General features: G+C 39.5%; 1 protein-coding gene across 1 annotated transcript in view; it reads left to right on the forward strand.

Moving 5' to 3' along the window:
• MARCHF5 (membrane associated ring-CH-type finger 5) overlaps positions 1–21,259 on the forward strand; it is a 60,708-nt gene extending 39,449 nt beyond the window's left edge. Inside the window, exons 3-6 of the mRNA XM_001145688.8 lie at positions 9,823–9,953; positions 18,515–18,698; positions 18,837–19,003; positions 20,257–21,259. Of these exons, the coding sequence (XP_001145688.1) occupies positions 9,823–9,953; positions 18,515–18,698; positions 18,837–19,003; positions 20,257–20,373 (599 nt within the window). The 3' untranslated portion in view covers positions 20,374–21,259. The remainder of the gene's footprint in view (positions 1–9,822; positions 9,954–18,514; positions 18,699–18,836; positions 19,004–20,256) is intronic.
• Positions 21,260–23,359: the final 2,100 nt, after the last annotated feature.

A 23,359-nucleotide genomic window follows, 5' to 3' on the forward strand; every position in this document is an offset into this window, starting at 1 on the left:
ACTCTGATATACGTAACACCTTCATTGTACAGATGCAGAAATTCAGGCCCAGAGATGGCACTTTGTCCCAATTCACACAGCAGACCCAACCTAATCCTTACCCACCTTGTTTTGTTACAGCCTGATGAGCCTAATACACAACCTTCTCATATACAGGGAAGAAGAAAATTCAGTGGTAATGTCAGGTTACCTTCCTCAGGGTAATGGTTACCTGAAGTTTATAACTCATTGTTCTTTTCTAAAATACAGTTTTTCTTATTAATAAGAACAATTATATTATCATCATGGAAAATGTGAAAAATATACACATGTTTAAAGAAAAAAAGACTGTGTTATACAGTTAACTGGCATATATGTAGTATGTGCATAATTAGTGCTGCCAGCTGTTTTTATGTGTTAATAAAGGATGATTGGTGGTGGTGATTTTTTTCAGCAAAGTCTTTCACTTCCAGTTAGAAGGCTCTTCTTAGCATGCCCTGCTTGGTTTTACCTTGATTCAGTTGTGCTTTTTCTTCTTCACTTGGAATTGGCCTTCTTTTCACATCAGAGACTTCAAGTTTAGGTCAAGATTCATTTATTTAAAAAAAAAACAAACAAAACAAACAGCAATTTAAAAAAACTGTTTGTATCCTTACCTCCTCCCCCCCCCCCATAATCTTTACCTAAAATTTTCTTAACATCTGTATAGTTTGTACCATACTATCATATCTTTATTAATTTTGCCTTAGAAGTTTTCAGTTGTTTTATGTATATTGTTTGTCCCTAACTAGATTGTAGACTCCTAGGGGGCAGCAGCTAGTGTGTTAAATATAATTTACATTTATTTTAATACATAGTAAAATGTGTTTACAATAGATGCTTAATAAGTACTTAGTAGTTGACCTTACAGCTCACAAGTATTCTGTAGCCTATTATTTTATGAGTATAAATTTAAAATTTCCCTTGGCATAAATTATATAATCATAAGGAACTACTGTGGTGATCTTCAGTGATTAATCATGGAAATGCAATATATGAATTCATAGATATAGCATATATAACTATGTACCATATATATTTTTATATATAATCATATATATGTGTATATATAATCATATATATGTATATATGTGTATATATAATCATATATATATATGTATATATATAATCACTCATCTGCTTTGACCTTAAGTCTTTTATTCTTCAGGGTTGTTTGGGTTAGTTGGTTTGTTTGTGGGTCCTTTTTTTTTTCTTTTTTTGGTCAGATACTATTTTGGACCAGGCATGGTGTCTCATGTCTATAATCCCAGCACTTTGGGATGCCAGTCACTTGAAGCCAAGAGTTTGAGACCAGCTGGGGCAACATAGCAAGATACCATTTCTACAATAAAATATATATAATTAACTTAGTTATCTAAAAAGTTGTCCAAGAACATATCCCTTCTTTACAATCTAATGATTAACCTTTTGTTATTAAGCAAAGTAACTTACAGCGTAAGTTTGCAGGATGTTTGTTCTTATATAAAGATGGTGAAATCTCAGACTACCAGCAGAGCAGTCAATCAGAGATGAAACTTACATAAGCGACTTTTCTGGGGCTCTTGGACCTAGCCTCCAAAGTGTAGTGTTTAAAACAGTGGGGAATGCTAGAGAAAGAGGTAAAACTCTTTACTATCTCATTAGGATTCCCCTTTTTTTTTTTTTTTTTTTTTTTTGAGACGGAGTTTGGCTCTTGTTGCCCAGGCTAGAGTGCAATGGCGCAATCTTGGCTCACTGCAACCTCCACCTCCTGGGTTCAAGTGATTCTCCTACCTCAGCCTCCCAAGTAGCTGGGATTACAGGCGCACGCCACCATGCCCAGCTAATTTTTGTATTTTTAGTAGAGACGGGGTTTCCCCATGTTGGCCAGGATGGTCTCAATCTCTTGACCTTGTGATCCACCTGCCTCAGCCTCCCAAAGTTCTGGGATTACAGGCGTGAGCCACCGCACCCAGCCTCCCACATAGTTTTAATCAAGTTTGTTGTATTACTTGATATCTTCAATAAAATTCACATTTGTTGGCCGGGTGCGGTGGCTCACGCCTGTAATCCCAGCACTTTGGGAGGGCAAGGTGGGCGGATTACCTGAGGTCAGGAGTTCAAGATCAGCCTGGGCATGTGAAACCCCGTCTCTACTAAAAATACAAAATTAGCCAGGCATGGTGACACATGACTGTAATCCCAGCTACTCGGGAGGCTGAGGCAGGAGAATCGCTTGAACCTGGGAGGCGGAGGATGCGGTGAGCCAAGATCGCACCATTGCACTCCAGCCTGGGCAACAAGAGTAAATCTCCGTCTTGCCAAAAAAAAGAAAAAAAATTTCACGTTTGTTGGCTTGGGACCATATAATTAATACTTTTTTTTTTTTTTTCCTTAAAATGTCCATTTAACAACAGATTGAGTCAAGTACTGGCCACAGAGTACTGTGGCTAGGTCCTGTGCCATTATATTCCAGTGCCTTGTAGAAAAGGCCAAAGTGCCCCATACTGCCAAGTACCATGTGCTGAGATAGCTGTGGCCTAGAGGGTCCTTGAGAGTGATGCCAATCATCATTAAAAAGCATTTTTTAAGCACCTATCTGTACATGGTTCTGTCCTAGGCACTGTACAAAACGAGTTAAACAGACATGGCCCTTGCCCCCTGGGAGTTTTCAGTCTAAGATGATGCTGACATGGACAGACATAAAGGATATTGAGACAACTGAACAAACATTGAACAAGAACATAAAGTACTAACATTATGCACAAGCAAAGGGGTAAGTGTATTTTGTGGGGTAGTATGTAAAGGAAGCCTCATGGGACATGGACAGGGTGGGATAGTCAGCCTCTATCAAGTTAAGTTAGTCTTTGCTGAGAAGTTGGATTTTTATACAGATTTAATCAAAGTAAGGACAGGACATTCCAGACATGTAGCAAACAGACTTGGAGCAAGGATGAAAGTTTATATTGTTAAACTGTCAGTGGCCTCAAAAATCTGTACTCCTGGGTGGCTCTGAAAATGGGGTTGGTGTCTTAGCTTTAGAAAGTTGCCATTTGAGGGCCGAGTGCAGTGCCTCATGCCTGTAATCCCATCACTTTGGGAGGCCGAGGCGGGTGGATCATTTGAGACCAGAAGTTCTAGACCAGCCTGGGTGACATGGCAAAACCCCATCTCCGCTAAAAATAAAAAAATTAGCTAGGTGTGGTGGCATGTACCTGTAGTCTTAGCTACTTGGGAGGCTGAGGTGGGAGAATCGCTTGAACCCGGGAGGCAGAGGTTGCTGTGAGCTGACATTGCGCCAGTGCACTCCAGCCTGGGCTATAGAGCGAGACTCTGTCTCGGAAGAAAGTTGGCATTTGAGTTTGGTCTAGGTCGAAATCAGTTCAATGCAAAGCAAAAAGCAAACAGAAAAAACATGGGAACTTAAGTGGCTTCTGTGAGCAGTCTGTCTTGCTTGTTGAATCTCTTTTATAAATTATTGGCCACTTAACAGAAGGAACTTATCGTCTCAGAAACTTATACCAGGTTGTCTTGTAAAGTACCTGTTTATGCTCATTAAATCATGTTCTGTGTTAGAAACTTTCGCACAACAAAGTATAGAATTATGTTTCTCTGCCAGTCCAAGTGCATTGGTATTTACAACTAATTGATCACAACCAGTTACATATTTCTTTGTTTCTTCTCCACTCCAACAGCTTCACTTGACTAGCCTCTAGGAGTTCTGGGTGTTATTATAAGCAATGCCAGCAAATGCTGAACATTAAGTATTACCTACCTGCCCTTCAGTCATTGACTTCTGAACTTCCAAGGTGTACCTTTAGCAGCCAAAATATAAATTTTAATTTATATTACAGTGGCAGCAAAAATCTACTTTTGTTTGCTATGTCTGCCAGACAAAACTGATTACTTCTTTTTTAGTAGACATTGACTTACAAGCCCCAGTAGTTCTCAGCTCACTTTTTTATGTCATTCATGTCTGAAACGTGAAAACTTGAATTTACCCAGAATATTAGGGTGTAGTTGTTCTCTTTACAAAAGCTTCTTTATTATACAAAAGAAGTAATAGTTTCCCTGCTAATTGCAAGCTTCTCTGGTGCCCTTTAAATTAATAGATTTTCAAAACTTAATATTTATACAAAGCTTCAGTTGCCATTCGTTATGTAAATACAGTGCTATTAGAAACATAAGTGTTGAGGCCCACTAAGGCATTAAAAATTCAATAATACCTTTTGAAAATATTGAAACTTTCTCACGCCCTTATATATTTAACTTGTAAGGTACATTTATTATAGTTCTTCCTCTCCACCAGAATTAAGGTTTTCAAAGGCTGCTGTCTTGCCTTTTTCTACTTCCCATAACTTTTTGTGGTGTAATCTGACAGCAATAAGAATCTAGTAAATATTGCTTTTTTCCTAAGTTTACGACCCCTGGCCCCAAGTCATGAGATAGTAGCACATAAACTTCATAGGAAGAGTATGAATTAGAGACTGTCCTCCAAAAGATTTCAGTGATTGTTCTTACTCACCAAATAGCTTGCCAGATAGTCTTTAGCTCTCAGAAATACCTCCCCTGGGTGGCAGTTTATTATTCTAATGGTATGCTTAGCACTAGGCATTTATCTTTTCTTTTAAGTATTAAGCTAATCTTAGACTAGTGTCTGGAAAAGCCTTAAGAGATTTAGACAAAGTAAACTTAAGAGAAAAGCCAAGACAGAATTTTGTCAGAAAAACTAGAATTAGGTGCTATAAAATGCAACCTTTGCCTCCATTTTATCTGGTACATCTTTTGCCTATAACACAAGAGATGGGTAGAAAATTTCCAAAGAGGAAATATGAAGACTTTTTTTTCTTATTCAAAAGAATTCACACCCAATGATTCAGGAAGAAAATTGAGCTTGTTAGAAGCTTCTGAGATCTTCCAAGGAAAAACAAGAAAAACAATTCAAACATCTGTAGGCTGTCACTGTTCATGATAGATAAAAGTAATAGTGATGGGTTATATTTTAGGAATTATGCTTTCATTCAAATATTTGAATTTTTTTTTTAAGGAATTATATTGCTTTACTCCATCAGTAGGTGGTTCCAAGTACAAGACAATTCAGTTCAACAAATGATTGAGAGTAGTAGGAACTTGGGGTAAATCAATGATGAAAACAAAGATCATTTTCCCTTTGGAGGTTTGTTTTTGTTTTTTTGTTTTTTTTTTGAGATGGAGTTTCGCTCTTGTTGCCCAGGCTGGAATGCAATGGTGCCATCTCAGCTCACTGCAACCTCTGCCTCCCAGGTTCAAGCGATTCTTCTGCCTCAGCCTCCTGAGTAGCTGGGATTACAGGCACGCACCACCACGCCCGGCTAATTGTTTGTATTTTTAGTAGAAACGGGGTTTCACCATGTTAGCCATGCTGGTCTCAAACTCCTGACCTCAGGTGACCCGCCCACCTTGGCCTCCCAAAGTGCTGGGATTACAGGTGGGAGCCACCACGCCCAGCCTGGAGCTTATTTTCCGATGCAAAAATCAGCAAACCTTTCTGTAAAGAACCAGATAGTAAATATTTTAGACTTTGCATGTGCCCATGTTCCAATAAAACTTAATTTACAAAAACAGGCAGATGTCTGAATTTAGCATACGGGCCCTAGTTTCCCAACCTCTGTTACACTAAGTGGAAACATAATTAATATGTAAATTAGGGTATGTTATGTGATAAGTGCTTTGGGAAAAAGAAAAATAGAGCAAGGTAATCAAATGGGGAGTGTGATGAAGTAGGGGTTCGTAGGGTGGGCTTCATTGAGGTCAAGAAGAAGAGGAAGGGGCATGGTGGCACACACCTGTAGTCTCAGCTACTCAAGAGGCTTAGATGGGAGGATCACTTCAGCCAGGGGTTAAGCCAGCCTGGGCAATATAATAGTGAGACTCCATGTCTAAAAAGAGAAAGAACCAGCAAAGGAGACTGAAAATTGAGTAGTGAAATAGAAAGAAAAACGAGAGATGTTCTGGGATTGGCCCAGTGGCTCACTCCTGTAATCCCAGCACTTTGGAAGGCCAAGGTGGGCAGATCGCTTGAGCCTAAGAATTTGAGACCAGCCTAGGCAACGTGGCGAAGCCTCATCTCTGCAAAAAATACAAAGGTTAGCCAGGCGTGGTGGTGCACACCTGTAGTCCCAGCTACTTGGGAGGCTGAAGCAGAGGACTGCTTGAGCCCAGGAGGCAGAAATTACAGTGAGCCAAGATGACGCCATTGCACTTCCGCCTGGGTGACAGAGTGAGACTCTGTCTCAAAAAAAAAAAGGAAAACTGAGATTAGATTTGGCTAAATGGAGGTTGCTAGTGACCTTGATAAGCAGTTTTGGTGGAGTGGGTTCAAAACTAAGGAGAGAGAGAGAGGGCCGGGCGCAGTGGCTCACGCCTGTAATCCCAACACTTCGGGAGGCTGAGGCGGGCGGATCACCTGAAGTCGGAGTTCAAGACCAATCTGACAAACATGGAGAAACCCTGTCTCTACTAAAACTACAAAATTAGCCAGGCGTGGTGGCACATAACTGTAATCCCAGCCACTCAGGAGGCTGAGGCAGGAGAATCGCTTGAACCCAGGAGGCAAGAGGTTGCAGCAGTGAGCCGAGATCGTGCCATTGCATTCCACCCTGGGCAACAAGAGCAAAACTCCGTCTCAAAAAAAATAAAAATAAATAAAACATATACAATTCTTCTGGGGAATTTTGTTGCAAAGGGAGCAATGAAATGAAGCAGTGGGGCAAAAAGGCTCAAGAAAATAATTTGGTTTTAATTTTTTTTTTTAACACTGAAGAAATAATAGCATGTTTGTTTGATGAGGATCCAGTAAAGAGTAGGGAGAAATTATGTAGGATAGTGGGAGATAATTGCTGAAGCTGTGGCCTTGAGTTGGTGAGGGGATAGGATCATCTAGTGCATAAGTGAGGGGATTGACTTCAGATGGGTGGAATATTGGTTGATGGGTACATGTGCTGGAGAGCATCGATAAATGTTCTCTTATGGCTTCAGTTTTCTGATTAAAAAATTACCAGGCCAGGCATGGTGGCACATGCCTGTAATCCTAGCACTTTGGGAAACTGAAGTGGGAGGATTGCTTGAGCCTAGGAGTTCCAGACCAGCCTGGGCAACACAGGGAGACCCCATCTCTACCAAAAAAAAAAAAAAAAATTTTAAATAAATAAAATTAGCCAAGCATGGTGGTGCACATCTGTGGTCCTAGCTACTTGGGGGCTGAGGTGGGAGGCTCGCTTGAGCTGGGGAGGTCAAGGCTGCAGTGAGCCATAATCATGCCACTGTACTCTAGTGTGGGTGACAGAGCAAGACCCTGTCTCAAAATAAAAATCGAATTATCAACCATACGAAGGTTGAAGTGCTGAGGTTTTATATATACTTACGGTCTTTAACTTCTACTACTAGCATTTGAGGGATCTTTGGTGACTAAGATGACTTTTATTGTGCTTTCTGAAGGAGTTATAAACTTAACCCAGCAAATTTGTATGTTTTGAGAATTCAGCACTATATTCTGAGATTAAATAATGATGCATGTAATAATGCCTTTGGCACAGCACGTAGTCTCTTATAGACCCTCAAGAAATGCTAACTATTTATTAGCGGATATAGAGTTGGTGTGCACTAAATTAGACTTATTTCATCTCTCTGGTCCCGGAAGATACCTTATCATTGTTTTAAATGTTATGTAAGTTAGAGCTTGACAGTAATAAGTAAATATGCTATACGTATTATAAATGACAGGTCCTTTGACATCTCTTCTAATGTTCTCTCTACTTTACAATGTATAGTCTGTCTTCATACAGTGACATAGCGATATTATTGGCTCCAGTGATCAGCAGGGAGTCTTGATCAGAGGCTCCATAGATGGATGCTTTGTTCTTACATGTTTCGTTATTTTATCATCAGAATCCTATGTTAATTTATTTGTATAGGGAAAATAAACAGTTTTTGTGTATAGCATCTGCCTTTAGATTATAAGCTCCCAGAAGGTAGGTAATAATTCTTACACATTTCTAAGAAGTTTTCATATTTTTTTGGTAGCTCACACACACCTGTAATCTCAGTTACTCAGGAGGCTGAGACAGGAGAATCACTTGAACCCAGGAGGCGGAGGTTGTAGTGAGCCGAGATTGTGCCACTGCACTCCAGCCTGGGCAACAAAGCAAAACTCTGTCTCAAAAAAAAAATTTTTTTTAATTAAATTAAAAAAATAAACTTAGGGCCAGATGCAGTGGCTCATGCCTGTAATCCCAGCACTTTTGGAGGCCGAGGTGGGTGGATCACCTGAGGTCGGGAGTTCGAGACCAACCTGGCCAACAGGGTGAAACCCCATCTCTGCTAAAAATACAAAAATTAGTTGGGCGTGGTGGCACATGCCTGTAATCCCAGCTACCTGGGAGGCTGAAGCAGGAGGATCACTTGAGCCCAGGAGGCGGAGGGTGCAGTGAGCCAAGATCCCACCATTGCACCCCAGACTGGGTGACACAGTGAGACTCTGTCTCAAAAATAAATAAATAGCTGGCCGGGTGCGGTGGCTCACACCTGTAATCCCAGCACTTTGGGAGGCTGAGGCGGGTGGATCACCTGAGGTCAAGAGTTCGAGACCAACCTGACTAACATGGTGAAACCCCATCTCTACTAAAAATACAAAAATTAGCTGGACATGGTGGCAGACGCCTGTAATCCTAGCTACTCAGGACGCTGAGGCAGGAAAATCGCTTGAACCCAAGAGGCGGAGGTTGCAGTGAGCCATGATCGCACCATTGCACTCCAGCCTGGGCGACAGAGCGAGACTCCATCTCAAAAAAAAATAAAAATAATAAATAAATAAACTTAGATATTCAGTTATATTTGGCCTTTAAATCAGGGCTGAGACCCTTCCATTCTTCTGGAAAATTCTGGAGCTAAATTATACTGGGCTTAGTGGCAGTCAGAATACCTCCAAATGCTGCTTTTCCAAATAACTTTCAGAAGGAAGTAGTAGTCAGATTTCAGAGTAAGCATATAATAATAGAACATAATTGGTACATATAGCTGTTGGAATGCTATAAAAACTGGCTTCATAATCTTAAAAAGAAATTTGTTAGAGAATAATATTCAATTAAATACAGCATATTGAAAATCAAAGAGAGATAAATTGACGTTATATAAATACAAGAAAATGGCCCTGGTTACCTTTATGTACTGTATCAAGGTATACAGTGAGTGAAGTCAGAGAAATGATATTCTTACTAAATATGAGAATCTAATTGTTGCCAGGAATTTGATGGAAAAAGCAAGCTGAAATGACCATTTCACTCTACCGTGGCCAGTATGATTAAGAGATGAAAGTGAGAGGACTATTTCCTTTATAAGAAGTAACTATATTTGAGACTCTAATTTTAGGTTCAATAATAAAGATAATTTGAGGAGGCTGTTTACGAGAATTTATGAAGTAATATTTAGCTATTCGTGCAAATGACTGAGAAATTCTAAACTATTCTAGTCTAGGTTCCCATCAAATTTATAACAGTTATTTCTAAAGCATCAAAACATCCAACTTCATGAAAGTATTTTAGGCTGAGTGTAGTAGCTCATGCCTGTAATCCCAACATTTTGGGAGACCAAGGCAAGAGGATCACTTGAACCCAGAAGTTTGAGGCTGTAGTGAGCTATGATCATGCCACTGCACTATAATCTGGATGACAAAGTGAGACCCTGTCTCTTATTGGGGGGAAGGTATTTTAGATCTATAGAAAATATCAAACAAGTCATTTTAAAAGTTCACCCTGTGTTGAACCTTTACTTCTTTTCTTTGTGTTATAGGTCCAGTGGTTTACGTCTTGGATCTTGCAGATAGACTGATCTCAAAAGCCTGTCCATTTGCTGCAGCAGGAATAATGGTCGGCTCTATCTATTGGACAGCTGTGACTTATGGAGCAGTGACAGTGATGCAGGTTCACTATTTTACCTATATAGTGATATTACTTGGTGTGAAGATCTATTAAAACATTTTTTGTTAGACATTTAAAAGTGTATTATTTTGAATAAGAAATAACATTCTCATGTTCTTTCTAAATGTTATTTCCCCTACTTTTTCTTTACCCAAAAAGGAGCATATTATAGCTGTATCTCCCTTTTTTCATAGTGAATCTTAGAGATCATTTCATATAAGTATGCAGAAATCTGCATAACGTTCTATCTATAGAATTACAGCCATTTACTAACCAACTTGTCTCTTGTGGATAGACGTTTAGTTAGTCCAATGTTTTGCTGTAAAAACAGTGCTGCATAGCTTGCAATCCCAGCACTTCGGGAGGCCGAGGCAGGTGGATCACCTGAGGTCAGGAGTTCGAGACCAGCCTGGCAAACATGGTGAAACCCCATCTCTACTAAAAATACAAAAATTAGCTGGGAGTGGTGGCAGGTTCCTGTAATCCCAGCTACTCAGGAGGCTGAGGCAGGAGAATTGCTTGAACCCAGGAGCCGGAGGTTGCAATGAGCCAAGATCACACCACTGCACTCCAGCACAGGCGACAGAGCGAGACTCCATCTCAAAAAAAACAGTGCTACATAGAACTTGGATAAGTGGTCAAAAATAAAAATTAAAAAAAGGAAAGAAAGTGCTACAATCAGTAACTGCTGCTGAATATTAGAGAGACATAAATTTCAAAATTTAGTCCCAAGCCGTTGACTCTTCTTTTTATACCTTCTTCTTAAAGATTTCCAGCTATCAACTTAGTTTTTTTGTGTGTTCAGGTCTTTTGTCCTGTTCTTTTCTCAAATCCAGTGCTGCAATGATCTCTTGTGACTTCATACTCAAAATTATTGAAATCAAACTTGTCACTTCTTCCATTTGAAACCTAAATTTATTCTCCGTCATCGTTCCTTTGTTTCTGTTTCTATTTTCCCATCTATAGTTTACATCCTGTTTTTTTTTGTTTGTTTTTTGTTTTTTGTTTTTTTTTTTTTGAGACAAGGTCTTGCTCTGTATAGCCCAGATTGGGCATGCAGTGGCACAGTCATGGCTCACTGCAGCCTCAACTTCCTGGGCTCAGTCATCTGTCCACCTTAGCCTCCGTAGTAGCTGGAACTATGGGTGTGTGCCTCCATGCCTAGCTACTTTTTTCTAAGGATGGTGGGAGGGGTCTCACTATGTTACCAAGGCTGATCTCAAATTCCTGGGCTCAAGTGATCCTCCCACTTCAGCCTCCCAAAGTGTCCCAAAGTGCTGGAGGTACGGGTGTGAGCCACTGCACCCAGCCCATCCTATATTTTTAGAATTACGTTTGACTCTTCACCCCCCTCAATACTCCCCACAAACCGCCCCCTGACAAAACAAAGTGTTACTCTGTCACCAAGGCTGGAGTACAGTGGCGCAATCAAGGGTCACTGCAGCCTTACTCCTGGGCTCAAACGATCCTCCTGCCTCAACCTCCCAAGTAGCTGGGACTACAGGCACACACCACTATGCCCAGCTAATTTTTTATTTTTTGTAGAGATGGGGTCTTGCTGTGTTGTACAGACTGGTCTCAACCTCCTGGCCTCAAGTGATCCTCCCACCTCAGCTTCCCAAAGTGCTGGGATCACAAGCCTAGTGAGCCCATCTGGCCTAGTCTTTCTATTTTATAGCCTTCTATTCAGTCCACTGACCAAATACAAGCAGTTTTTCCATTTTGATGTGTCTTGTATCTGTGGCTTCCTTTCCACAGTCTTTACCACCTGACTTCTTGTCACTTCATCATACCTGGATGGCTAAAGGATCTTCTTGGTTTATCTGACTTCATGTTCTTCTATCAATCCATCCTTCCAAATGAATCCTCTTAAAATAGTACCTTCAAAATCTTACTCCCCAGCTTAACATCTCCATTGCCTTAAGTAGTAGTCTTCAAGAGCAGCATCTAGATTGGTTGTTTCCTAAGTAACTCTGTAGTAGTGAACACACTTAGGTTTGTAGATGATATAATTTGCTTTTCTTTAATATAAATTAGAATTTACATGAACAAAAAAGGAATGCTTGGAATTTTACCTAATATTCCAGGAACTGCATATGTATCTATGCCAGGGTCAAACCTTTATGGCTTGCTCCATTAATGGTCATGGTGAGACAGAGTATTATGAGACTTCCTTATAAAATGATGATGACATCCCAAAAATATGGATACAGTTACTGAAATGAATCACAAACAGTGAAACATATTTGACATGAGTGTAGTGAATAAAGTTTGAGAACCACTGACTTGAACTTTAGCATGATTTGATACACAGGGTCCTTCGTAATCGTACTTCGTTCTGCTTTAAGGCTGTTGGGCTGTCTCCTCCAACCCATCTTTATGTTGTGTAGTTTTTTACCTCTGTCCTTTGGCTTACGTCACCTTCCCAACCTAATACCTGCCCTTCTAGTCTTCTGTGTACTTATCCAATCTAAACCCTCCTTCCAGGCTTAGCTAGCTTTCCTCCATAGAACTTACAGGCAACTCCTGCCTGCTGTGATTCCTTCTTCCCCCACATTCATGACATTTTTATTCCTCAAATGGCAGCTAGTCCTGCCCTGATGAAGTGACATTTCTTATATAGATTATCTGTTTAACTTTTCTTGTTTTTAGGCCTTATTTTTCCTGTTAGGAGGTAATTTCCTTGAAAGCAGAGTCCATTTTATGCTTCTGTATTCCCTGTTACAGCATCTACATAGAAACTAACACATTAAAGGGTTTCATAAATCTTTGTGGTTTTGTTTTTTGTTTTTTTGTTTGAGATGGAGTTTCGCTCTTGTTTTCCAGGCTGGAGTACAGTGGCGTGATCTCAGCTCACCGCAACCTCCGCTTTCCGTGTTCAAGCGATTCTCCTGCCTCAGCCTCCCGAGTAGCTGGGATTACAGGCATGTGCCACCACGCCCAGCTAATTTTGTCTTTTTAGTAGAGATGGGGTTTCACCATGTTGGTCAGGCTGGTCTGGAACTCCTGACCTTAGATGATCTGCCTGCCTCTGCTTCCCAAAGTGCTGGGATTACAGGTGTGAGCCACTGCACCCGGCAGTCTTTATGTTTTTTATGTGACCACTTCAAATAATGAGTATTAGTACATCACCTGAGGAGGGAGGATCAGGATGATTTACTAAGACTGAGAAAGACATAGAAACTTAGAGCAGATTATACATTATTTAATGTACAAATACATTATATAGATATATATATTTTGCAAATGAGATTGAGTTATTTTCTTAAGACTTTATTGACCATAAGAAGTGAGATGGCTCTTTTTTAAGAAAGATTTTTAGGCTGGCACAATGTTAAAAGAATTTTGATAATTAATGGGGCACTTGTTAAAGTGGCACTTGTTAAAACACAAATAAATTGAAAACTCTGATCCCCAGCATCAAGGGATATAGTCCAAGACAAGACGTTCATAAATGAAACCACTGGAGAACAGTTACAGGTTAGATAAATAAATGTGATAAGAGGGCAGAAGACTATATAAACAATATTTTAATTCAGTAAAAGTGAAAGATAATTTGATTTGAAATTATGAGAAAAGTCTTGAGCTAACCCTTAAAGGAAATAATTTGAATTGGTAGAATGAAATAAGCAAGGAAGCAAAAACTATAGTACACATATGTGTTACCATTTAGAAATAATCTTCACATGTAATGTCTCACTTGAAAAGATTTTTTTTTTTTTTTAGCCCAGAAATGAGACTAGCTATGACAGTAGGTGGGTAGTGTTGTGTGATTTAAGAGTATTGGGAAGATGACTTTTACCTTCCTGAGCACATATGATAGAGAGTGTGCCCCTCTACACCATCAGTAGTATTTAGGGTTTGCCTTCTAACACTTGATTGTTTTTCTCTGATTCCTTAACAACCCTGCAGTACAAGTAAACCAAATTAAGGAATGAGATCACTGTTATTTTCCTGTTTATTTTCTTTCCTTCTCCATGGACCTGTGATAGAATCAATACTTTTTAGTTGTGGGGAACTTGAATAGGACCTTCCTCTTGCATTTTTATTGAAAAGACAACACAATAATTTTTTTTTCCCGGCACTGTATTGAACACCTAGCACTGATGCATTTAACCCTTGCAACAATTTTATGACATAGATTATTATTATAAATTATTCTTAGTTTACTGGTTTAGAGAGTTTACAGATCCAGTGCCACACAGCAGAGAAGCATTAGGACTCCTGTCCCTTGGCTCCTTAAGTGAAGCCTGGTCCCAGAGGCAGCTGGAACATTTTATCCTGGAACAGTGGAACCTTAATATGTTTAGCCTAGTTCCCATTTTTGCCTCTAGTGCAAAGACAGCCCCCATTAGCATTGCCCATTCTTAATTACAGTACTTACTTATCCTTGATTCTGAGTTAAAAAAAAAAAAAAAAAAAAAAAAAACCCTGTTATTTCATCACTGTTTCATCCTCTTGTTAGGATTCTGGCCAGGTGCTGTAGCTCATGCCTGTAATCCCAGCACTTTGGGAAGCTGAGGCAGGCAGAACCCTTGAGGCCAGGAGTTGGAGACCAGCCTGGTCAACATGATGAAACCCCATCTCTACCAAAAATACAAAGAAAAAATTAGGCATAGTGGCTGTATTCCCAGCTACTCCGGATGCTGAGGCGTGAGAATCGCTTGAACCTGGGAGGCAGAGGTTGTAGTGAGCCAAGATTGCACTCCAGCCTGGGCGACAGAGCAAGACTCTGTCTCTAATTAATTAATGTAGAATTCTAATAGTACTTTAAAAGCTCAGACCTTAATTAAAACTCTTAGCCTTTCAGCAGCAATGAACTGCAGGCCTACCTAGATATGAAAATCTAGCTTTTAGCCCTTCTGCAGGAAAAACAAAAACAAAAAATTATTTTTCTCTAAACCTGCAATTCTATAGGTCTTTTGTTTTTCTTTCTTTTTTTTTTTTTTTTTTTTCTTTTTTTTTTTTTGAGACAGAGTCTCATTCTGTTACCCAGGCTGGAATGCAGTGGCGCAGTCACGGCTCACTGCATCCTCGAACTCCCTGGGCTCAGGTGATCCTCCCACCTCAGCCTCCTGCGCAGCTGGGACTACATACACATGCCACCACGCCCTGCTAATTTTTGTATTTTTTGTAGAGACAGGGTTTCACCATGTTGCCCAGGCCAGTCTCAAACTCCTAGACTCAAGCTACCCACCTCCCTCAGCCTCCCAAAGTGCTTGGATTACAGGCGTGAGCCACTGTGCCCAGCCAGGCCTTTATTTTATACATAGATAACAAATTCTTAGACATTCTATATAATTCCTGGAGCTTACCCCAAAATTGAAGTCTTAAAAATAATGTTTTTAAATCTTGGGACAGGAAAGCAGAATGTATGTGATTACACACAGGTTCACTGACTTTGTATTGGCCAAAATTAAATCAGGCCCATTGCTTAATCACCTTTCATTTATTGCCCCTGAGTATGACTATTTTAGCAAGTGGTGTACTGCAGGTGTTATACTACCTTATTTCTTCACAGTGTATATATTTGCACACTTGTTTGGTTTGATTTTCTCTCACTTTCAAAAGACATCTGTTTAACCTGCCATTTTAGCCCCAGCACAAAATCATTATTCAGTGAATGAATGAATGCATGTGTGAATGATGCGCCTCATCCCACTTCTGACTTGCTTGAGCATGGGGCATCTCTCTTCACTTTAGTTGTAACAAGTGAAATACTGGGCCTTTGCTCATTCTTTGCCCTATTTCCTTCTTTTTTTTTTTTTTTTTTTTTTTTTTTTGAGATGGAGTTTCACTCCTGTTGCTCAGGCTGGTGCAATCTCGGCTCACTGCAACCTCCACCTCTTGGGTTCAAGCGATTCTCCTGCTTCAGCCTCCCGAGTAGCTGGGATTACAGATGACCACCACCATGCCTGGCTTGTATTTTTAATAGAAACGGGGTTCCACCATGTTGGCCAGGCTGGTCTCAAACTCCTGACCTCAGGTGATCCGCCTGCCTCAGCCTCCCAAAGTGCTAGGATTACAATTGTGAGTCACAGTGCCCAACCCCTACTTCCTTTTTGTTTCCTTATTCTTAAACACCTTATAAGGTTTTTACTGCTACCCATGAGAAACAAACTTCCTCTTGTTCGCTCTAGTCTATACCTGAATATTCACTCTTCTTTATATTTCTAAACCCAAAAAAAGGACACATAACCCGACAAAGGATTTTTTCAAATATTCTGAATTTATTTGCTAACACTTTGAGAATATTTAATCATATTTAGTTATAATGTTAGAGTGATCATTATATTGAAATTTTTAATGATATAAAAATAGAATTTCCTAGCCAGACGTGGTGGCACTCATCTGTAGTTCCAGCTACTCAGGAGGGTGAGGTGGGAAGATTGCTTAAGCCCGGGAGTACAAAGCCAACCTGGGAAACGTAGCAAGACCCTGTCTTTTTTTTCTTTAAAGGAATTTCCTGGCCGGGCGTGGTGGGTCACGCCTATAATCCCAGCACTTTGGGGGGCCAAGGCAGGCGGATCACCTGAGGTCAGGAATTCGAGACCAACCGGGCTAACGTGGTGAAACCCCATTTCTACTAAAAATACAAAAAAGTAGCCAGGTGTTGTGCCATGTGCCTGTAATCCCATCTACTCAGGAGGTTGAGGCAGAAGAATAGCTTGAACTCAGGAGGTGGAGGTTGCAGTGAGCCAAGATCGTGCCAAGACTGAAACTCCGTCTCAGATAGATAGATAGATAGATAGATAGATAGATAGATAGATAGATAGAGAAATTTCCTGGGAAATCATTATAGGTAAAACAGTCATGGCCAGCTAACTTTTGCTACCATTATGGAATTGGGGTTTATGAAATATCATAAACCAGACCATTTCACTTTAGGGCAACTCAAAAGGATCACCTTCCATGTGCAAGATAGGAAGTTGTTAAGTTCTACCTGGAGACACAGAAGAATATCAAATTCGATGACATTATTGACCATTAGGAAGAGGCTAGCCTCCTGCCCTTTAATATTACATCTTAGTTAGATAAATTAACCAAGTGGAAATCTGGACTATATCCATAGCTCAAATTTGGTCCTCTCCACACACTTTCATAAAACATTTCTGGGGCCGGGCGCAGTGGCTCACGCCTGTAATCCCAGCACTGTTGGAGGCCGAGGCGGGTGGATCACCTGAGGTCAGGAGTTCGAGATCAGCCTGACCAATGTGGAGAAACCCCGTCTCTACTAAAAATACAAAAATTAGCTGGGCTTGGAGGTGCACACCTGTAATCCCAGCTACTCGAAAGGCTGAGGCAGGAGAATTGCTTGAACCTGGGAGGCAGAGGTTGCAGTGAGCCAAGATCGTGCCATTGCACTCCAGCCTGGGCAACAAGAGCAAAAAATTCCGTCTCAAAAAAAAAAAAATTTTTTTTGGCCTGGCACGGTGGCTCACGCCTGTAATCCCAGCACTTTGAGAGGCCGAGGCAGGCTGATCGCCTGAGATCAGGAGTTCGAGACCAACCTGGCCAACATGATGAAACCTCGTCTCTACTAAAAATACACAAATTAGCTGGGCATGGTGGCATGCCCCTGTAATCCCAGCTACTCGGGAGGCTAAGGCAGAAGAATCGCTTGAATCCAGGAGCCGGAGGTTGCAGTGAGCCAAGATCACACCACTGCACTCCAGCCTGGGCAACACAGCGAGACTCCGTCTCAAAAACAACAACAAAAAGAGGTAAATTTAAGGCCAAGATTGATGTGGAAGTGAAAAGGATTTTGGAGAGAGGGAAAAGGTAGAAGTTCACAAATGCCAATTTTGTATTTCTCGCCTTCTGGGATCTACACCAATTTAGAAATAGCCCCAAGACTAGGATAGGGTAAGGAAAAAATTGTATTAGCTTCATTACCCCCATAGATAGGGTACCCTAGAGTTCCTGAATTGGGAAAAATGCCTGGGATCTGTAACCAAAACTGGACCTCCTACTACAGTCCCTCAATTCTAGACCTTGGAAGTGCACTTAAGGAGGGTTAGGTCTGTAGGGTAGACACTTAGCCAGCCAGAGACATCACACCCTATCTTACACACCACTAAGTAAGGAGAAAGAGCCAAAGAGAAATGAGCTTTCAGGCCATCTCTTGAAGGCCGGTCCTACCTCTTGGCTGGCTATGCTTAATCTCCTAGAAGGAAGATCAGGAAAACAATTGTTTTGCTGGAAGACAAATAGGACTTAGAATTATATCCCAGTTCCGTAGCCCAGTCTAACCAAATCAAATAAAGGAATAGAAGCAACAATCAGAGGTCCCCACCCCTCTATTGTAATGTAATCAGTCTGGGTCAGCCATTTTAATTTTTATTCCTGTGTGGTATGAAATGGCTTGGGAACTTTGTTTTTCCCTTGAATGAGACATTTCTTATAAATAAATCAGGACTGATAGCTTTCCAGCTTATTTTTTAAACTTTTTATTTCTGTGTATTCTTTTGAAATTAAGCATTTTCTATTAAAAAAATAGAGCTTAACATGCAACACCTCATTTGAAAAAGAAGTAATTCTAATATATGCTATCTGTTTCACAGGTTGTAGGTCATAAAGAAGGTCTGGATGTTATGGAGAGAGCTGATCCTTTATTCCTTTTAATTGGACTTCCTACTATTCCTGTCATGCTGATATTAGGCAAGATGATTCGCTGGGAGGACTATGTGCTTAGACTGTGGCGCAAATACTCGAATAAACTACAAATTTTAAATAGTATATTTCCAGGTAAGGCACTGAACTGTGGTTGTAAAGTGCATACCAAATTGATCTTGAAGAACAATAACATGCTTTTTTAGCCATGTTTGAAGATAGTCTAACTCTTCTGATTTATTAGCACTAACGCATTGCATTTTTTTCCTCTAGGGATAGGTTGTCCTGTTCCTCGAATTCCAGCTGAGGCCAATCCTTTAGCAGATCATGTCTCTGCTACTCGAATCTTGTGTGGAGCCCTTGTCTTTCCTACTATTGCTACAATAGTTGGTAAATTGATGTTCAGTAGTGTTAACTCTAATTTACAAAGGACAATCTTGGTAAGATGGCTTTAACATTACTTATATTACCTTGCAAAAGAGAATGAAGTGTATTTGTTTTTAAAAGGTGGGGAACTGTATAAATATTCAGTCTGTGGCTCCTATGCATTAAGCCTCTATTTGAGCCTCACTATCATTCAATAGCTTGAGTGGAAATAAAAAGAGGAGAAACCACTGCAGCAGTTCTGGCCTTTTGGAACTATGTTGTAGGTGCTTTCTCTCCTGGCATATGCATGAATCATCACACCTGTCCCTCTTGCCAGTGGGATTACAGTGCTTTACAATCAGACCACCTGGTTCAAATCCCATCACAGAAATTGTCTTGCTGTGAAATCTAAATCAAATGTCTGGACTTTTTGTTCCTGTAGTATGGTGATGGTAATAATCAGGATTATTGTGAGGATTGTATAAGTACTAGCACACAGTAAGCACTCATGTTGTTTGCTATTATTGTTACTCCCACTTCTCCCCTCTGGTGGCATGTAACCTGCACGGACCTTGGAGGACTGAACAAAGGGGGCAAACGTGGGAATAAAAGACAAAGACAAGAGAGTATATTTGGAAGAAGGGGTCAGGGGGCACCTTGCCTCTAGTGGACAAGGGCCCTGAGCTTTACACAGCCCTCTGTATTTATTAGGCAAAAGAGATAGTGAGAAGCAGGGGTGATTGTCGGGTAATTGTCAGTCCATTCGGCAGTTTGGTTCACAGCAGGCTTGCGAGACTGCATCCTTTGAACAGTAGGCGCTAGATTTCCCAGTAGATAAGTTCAAGGAGCCCTGCACCAGGGAGTGATGGCCCCCAGCAAACCCTTTGGTGGCAGGCGCAGTGTGAGTTTACTCACATCCTGCATTCATGATAAACAGTTTGCTGTTTGGTCATATAGCCTCCAGTGGAATGCTGAGTTGGTCACGATCCCTTTGGCCTTTCTTGCTCCCAACAGTGGCAGTCTGCACATAGTGCCCTAGCATTCTTCTTTGTATATCAGAGTATATGTAGAACTACATGGAAGAAAGACTAGTCAGAAAGGATAATGGAGAAGGCATCTGTGTCCCCTGTTACCTGTAGTAACAGCGTATAGTCTGTCTCTCTCCCTATCTCATCTCCTAGTAGAAAAAGAAAACTGTTTCATTTGCAGTCATCTGAATTAGTTTAGCATCAAAGCCTACGTCTTTTGTGATCTAAATAAAATTATTTTTATTACTCTGTTTCTCTAAATCTGCATTATAAAAAGCTAATTTTCCTTTTTATTTTAGGGTGGAATTGCGTTTGTTGCCATAAAAGGAGCATTTAAAGTTTACTTCAAACAGCAGCAATATTTACGACAGGCACACCGCAAAATTCTGAATTATCCAGAACAAGAAGAAGCATAAAACTGACTTCTGGTTGTTGTGCAGTTCTCTCATCCTTATGAATCTGTTGTGTTGTTTTGATTCCATCATTAATGCACTTGTGGAGACTTGTGATAAGCTGCTGCTCCTATATTTTTTAAGAAATATAATAAAGCACTTAGGGCAGGGGAAATCATCTCGGTAATCACGGAACCTAAGGATGTGATTTGTTTTCATTGTTTGTATGTACTACTTTTATGGCAGTCATATGAACCATTATCTTAGCATGGTAAACCTGGGTTTTGTTCATATTTTCTCCAGACAGAAATGCAAAGATCAAACTGTGCAAATATTAAAAAAATGCACATGCTGTTTTATTCAAATGCCTCTTTTGTACATGTTCATGTTTAGTGTTTTCTCAGAATCAGCAACTCAAGGTACTATGAGGATTTTTCTCACTGACATAATTTGATTACATACTAAATAAGAGGATATGTTAATATGAGGAAATGTAAATTAAATTAGTTATAAATAAATAACCAAAAATGTATGTAAACATTCAAATGATTATCTGAACAAATGAGATTTTGTGGTGTTTTCTTTAACCCGTGTGATGTCCTCCAAAATGTGTAGGGTAAAAATTCACAGGGCTTCCAGATCACTTTTTCAATATTAAATTTTATTTACATAATGTTGACATCTCATACTTCATGAAGTAATTTTGACTCATGCAGTCGTGTGTGTGTGTGTGTGTGTGTGTGTGTGTGTGTGTGTGTTTGTGTGTTTCAGTGTTTCAGTGTTTCATCAGGTCCTTCCATCTCTGGGAGTTTTTTCAACCCATATTTCTAGAAATTACAGCTGCCAGTTTATAGTAGTTTGAGCAGAGGATGATTTGCAAAAATAAAAATAAAGTTATTTTACTCTCCTCTTTCATTGATTCAGTTATTGAGATATTCGTTGATCACCTCCTATTTCCCAGGCACTGTGCAGAGTGCTGTAGGACATAGTGGTGAACAAGACAGACTTGGTCCAAGCTCTTACAGAGTTGACAGTCTAGTTTCAGCACATAGAAAACCAGCAGTGAATAAACCAAGGTGAGGCCTTGAGCTCTTTGTTTTTATATTAATGAGGAGAAAAGTATGAAAACAAGAAGTCTTAAGTAAATATTGAGGTCATTGGCTTAAGTTTATTATAGAAAATCAACACTAATGTTTTTAGATTTTAATTGTTGTCCTATTGATGAGGCTAGCACCTTAATCACTGTTTAGTTTTGTATTCATTTTTAAAAGCAATTATTGAAGCCATTTTCAATAGATTGGCCATTTTAATGTTCAGCAACCTGAATGGTTATTTTTGTTAATTAAAATTAAATTTTTAAGAGATATTTTCAAAACCCTATTTATTTTCTTGTTCACAGTAATGCATGTCAATAATAAATGTTTCCCCTTACTGATAAGTGGCCACTTTAGGAGTGTAGCAAATATAGATTGAGCTATGTTAGTTTGCAATAATATATGTTAACTTTAGTAATTAAAGACTGGTTTCTATAGTATGAATGTCTTAATTTTGAGTTATATGATGTTTATTTGAATGACTGTTGAACATTCAAATTTGTATTCTTTGGAGATGAAGATTTGACTAACAGTGAGCCTTATTAAGAACACTACTACAGTTCTGAAGGGGAAATATAACATCTATGATTATATATCTTAAAAACTTAGATTATAGGCTGTAATTATAAAATATATTGGCTTTTGTTTTCAATGTGAAAAGATACATTAAATGGACATATATCTTGCAAAATTTTGTTGTATAGAACAGTTTTTAGGCAGCCTTTACTAAAGTTATGCAAACACACAGTTCCCCATTTACTACTTTAATGCCCTTGACAGGGAGTAGCTGCTTGGGTTTATAGGTATTAGGGCTCATGAAGGCCGGGGAACAACTCTAAATCCTTTTGGGGCAGGAGGGAGGGTTTTTTTAGGGTTGTGGGGAGGGAACTGCAAGTGCCTGAGGACCAGAGTGGCCTCTAGCCCCGAATTGAACACTTTTAAACCTAAAGAGCCTTATTATTATTAGCTCGAGAAATACCACATGCCAGTCTTCCCAGGAAGGTGACCTGCCTGACCATGAAGCAACAAAAGAGCATAGGCAGACTTAAAGTTGGATAGACCTGGGTTCAAATCATAGTTCAGCTTTCAATAACTGTATGTATGATTTTGGCTAAAGGATTTGACTTTCTCTCAACTGCAGTTTTCTTAATCTTTGAAATGCAAGTAATGTTTATCTCAGAAGACTACTTCTAGGATTAACTGAGAGATTAAAGGAACAGCAGCACTTAGGCTCAAAATCGCCCCTACAAAGCAGTAGTTGTTTCTTAATTGCTAAGTAATCTGTTTGCACTCTAGGAAAAGTAAATGAAGAGGTAAAAGAAAGGCATTGGGGACAAATGAAAGAGATGATGTAGATTTTTCGGATGGGTGGGTATATTTTATTTTCCAGTTTATTTTCATATTTCTTTACTGTGTTATTTCTAGAAACTTTAATGTTTTAAACCTCTTTTATAAAATTCAATGATGACTACTAGAATTCTATTCTTTTCAAAAGTTAACTTATCTCCAAAGTGGCTGAAAATATTGTTTACCATTACATGATTATGAAATGACTGTGAAGAATATAAAATTAAACTTAGTGACTTAATTAGTCACTGCCTTGCTAACTTTGCTGTAATTTTTTTAAACGTCTTGTTTTTAATATAGCAAACTATCTCAGTACTGGCTGGATTAGGTTAAATAAAGAATTTTTATGTTCTCTAGGTGTACTTTGTTAAATCTCAAAACATTCTGTACATACATAATTTTTTTTAATCACAGTTATCGAGATACTAGTTTTTGTAAGTAAAAGTAATCTGAATTTAAAAAAAAAACTGTATGGAAGAATTTGTCCTAATTTTGTAAACAGGCTAGCCTATATTCTAAGTATGTTCTAATGACTAAACTATATCCCCACTCACCCACCCTCAAAGCCT

Source organism: Pan troglodytes, chromosome 8 (assembly GCF_028858775.2).
Source record: "Pan troglodytes isolate AG18354 chromosome 8, NHGRI_mPanTro3-v2.0_pri, whole genome shotgun sequence".
NCBI classification, from domain to species: domain Eukaryota; kingdom Metazoa; phylum Chordata; class Mammalia; order Primates; family Hominidae; genus Pan; species Pan troglodytes.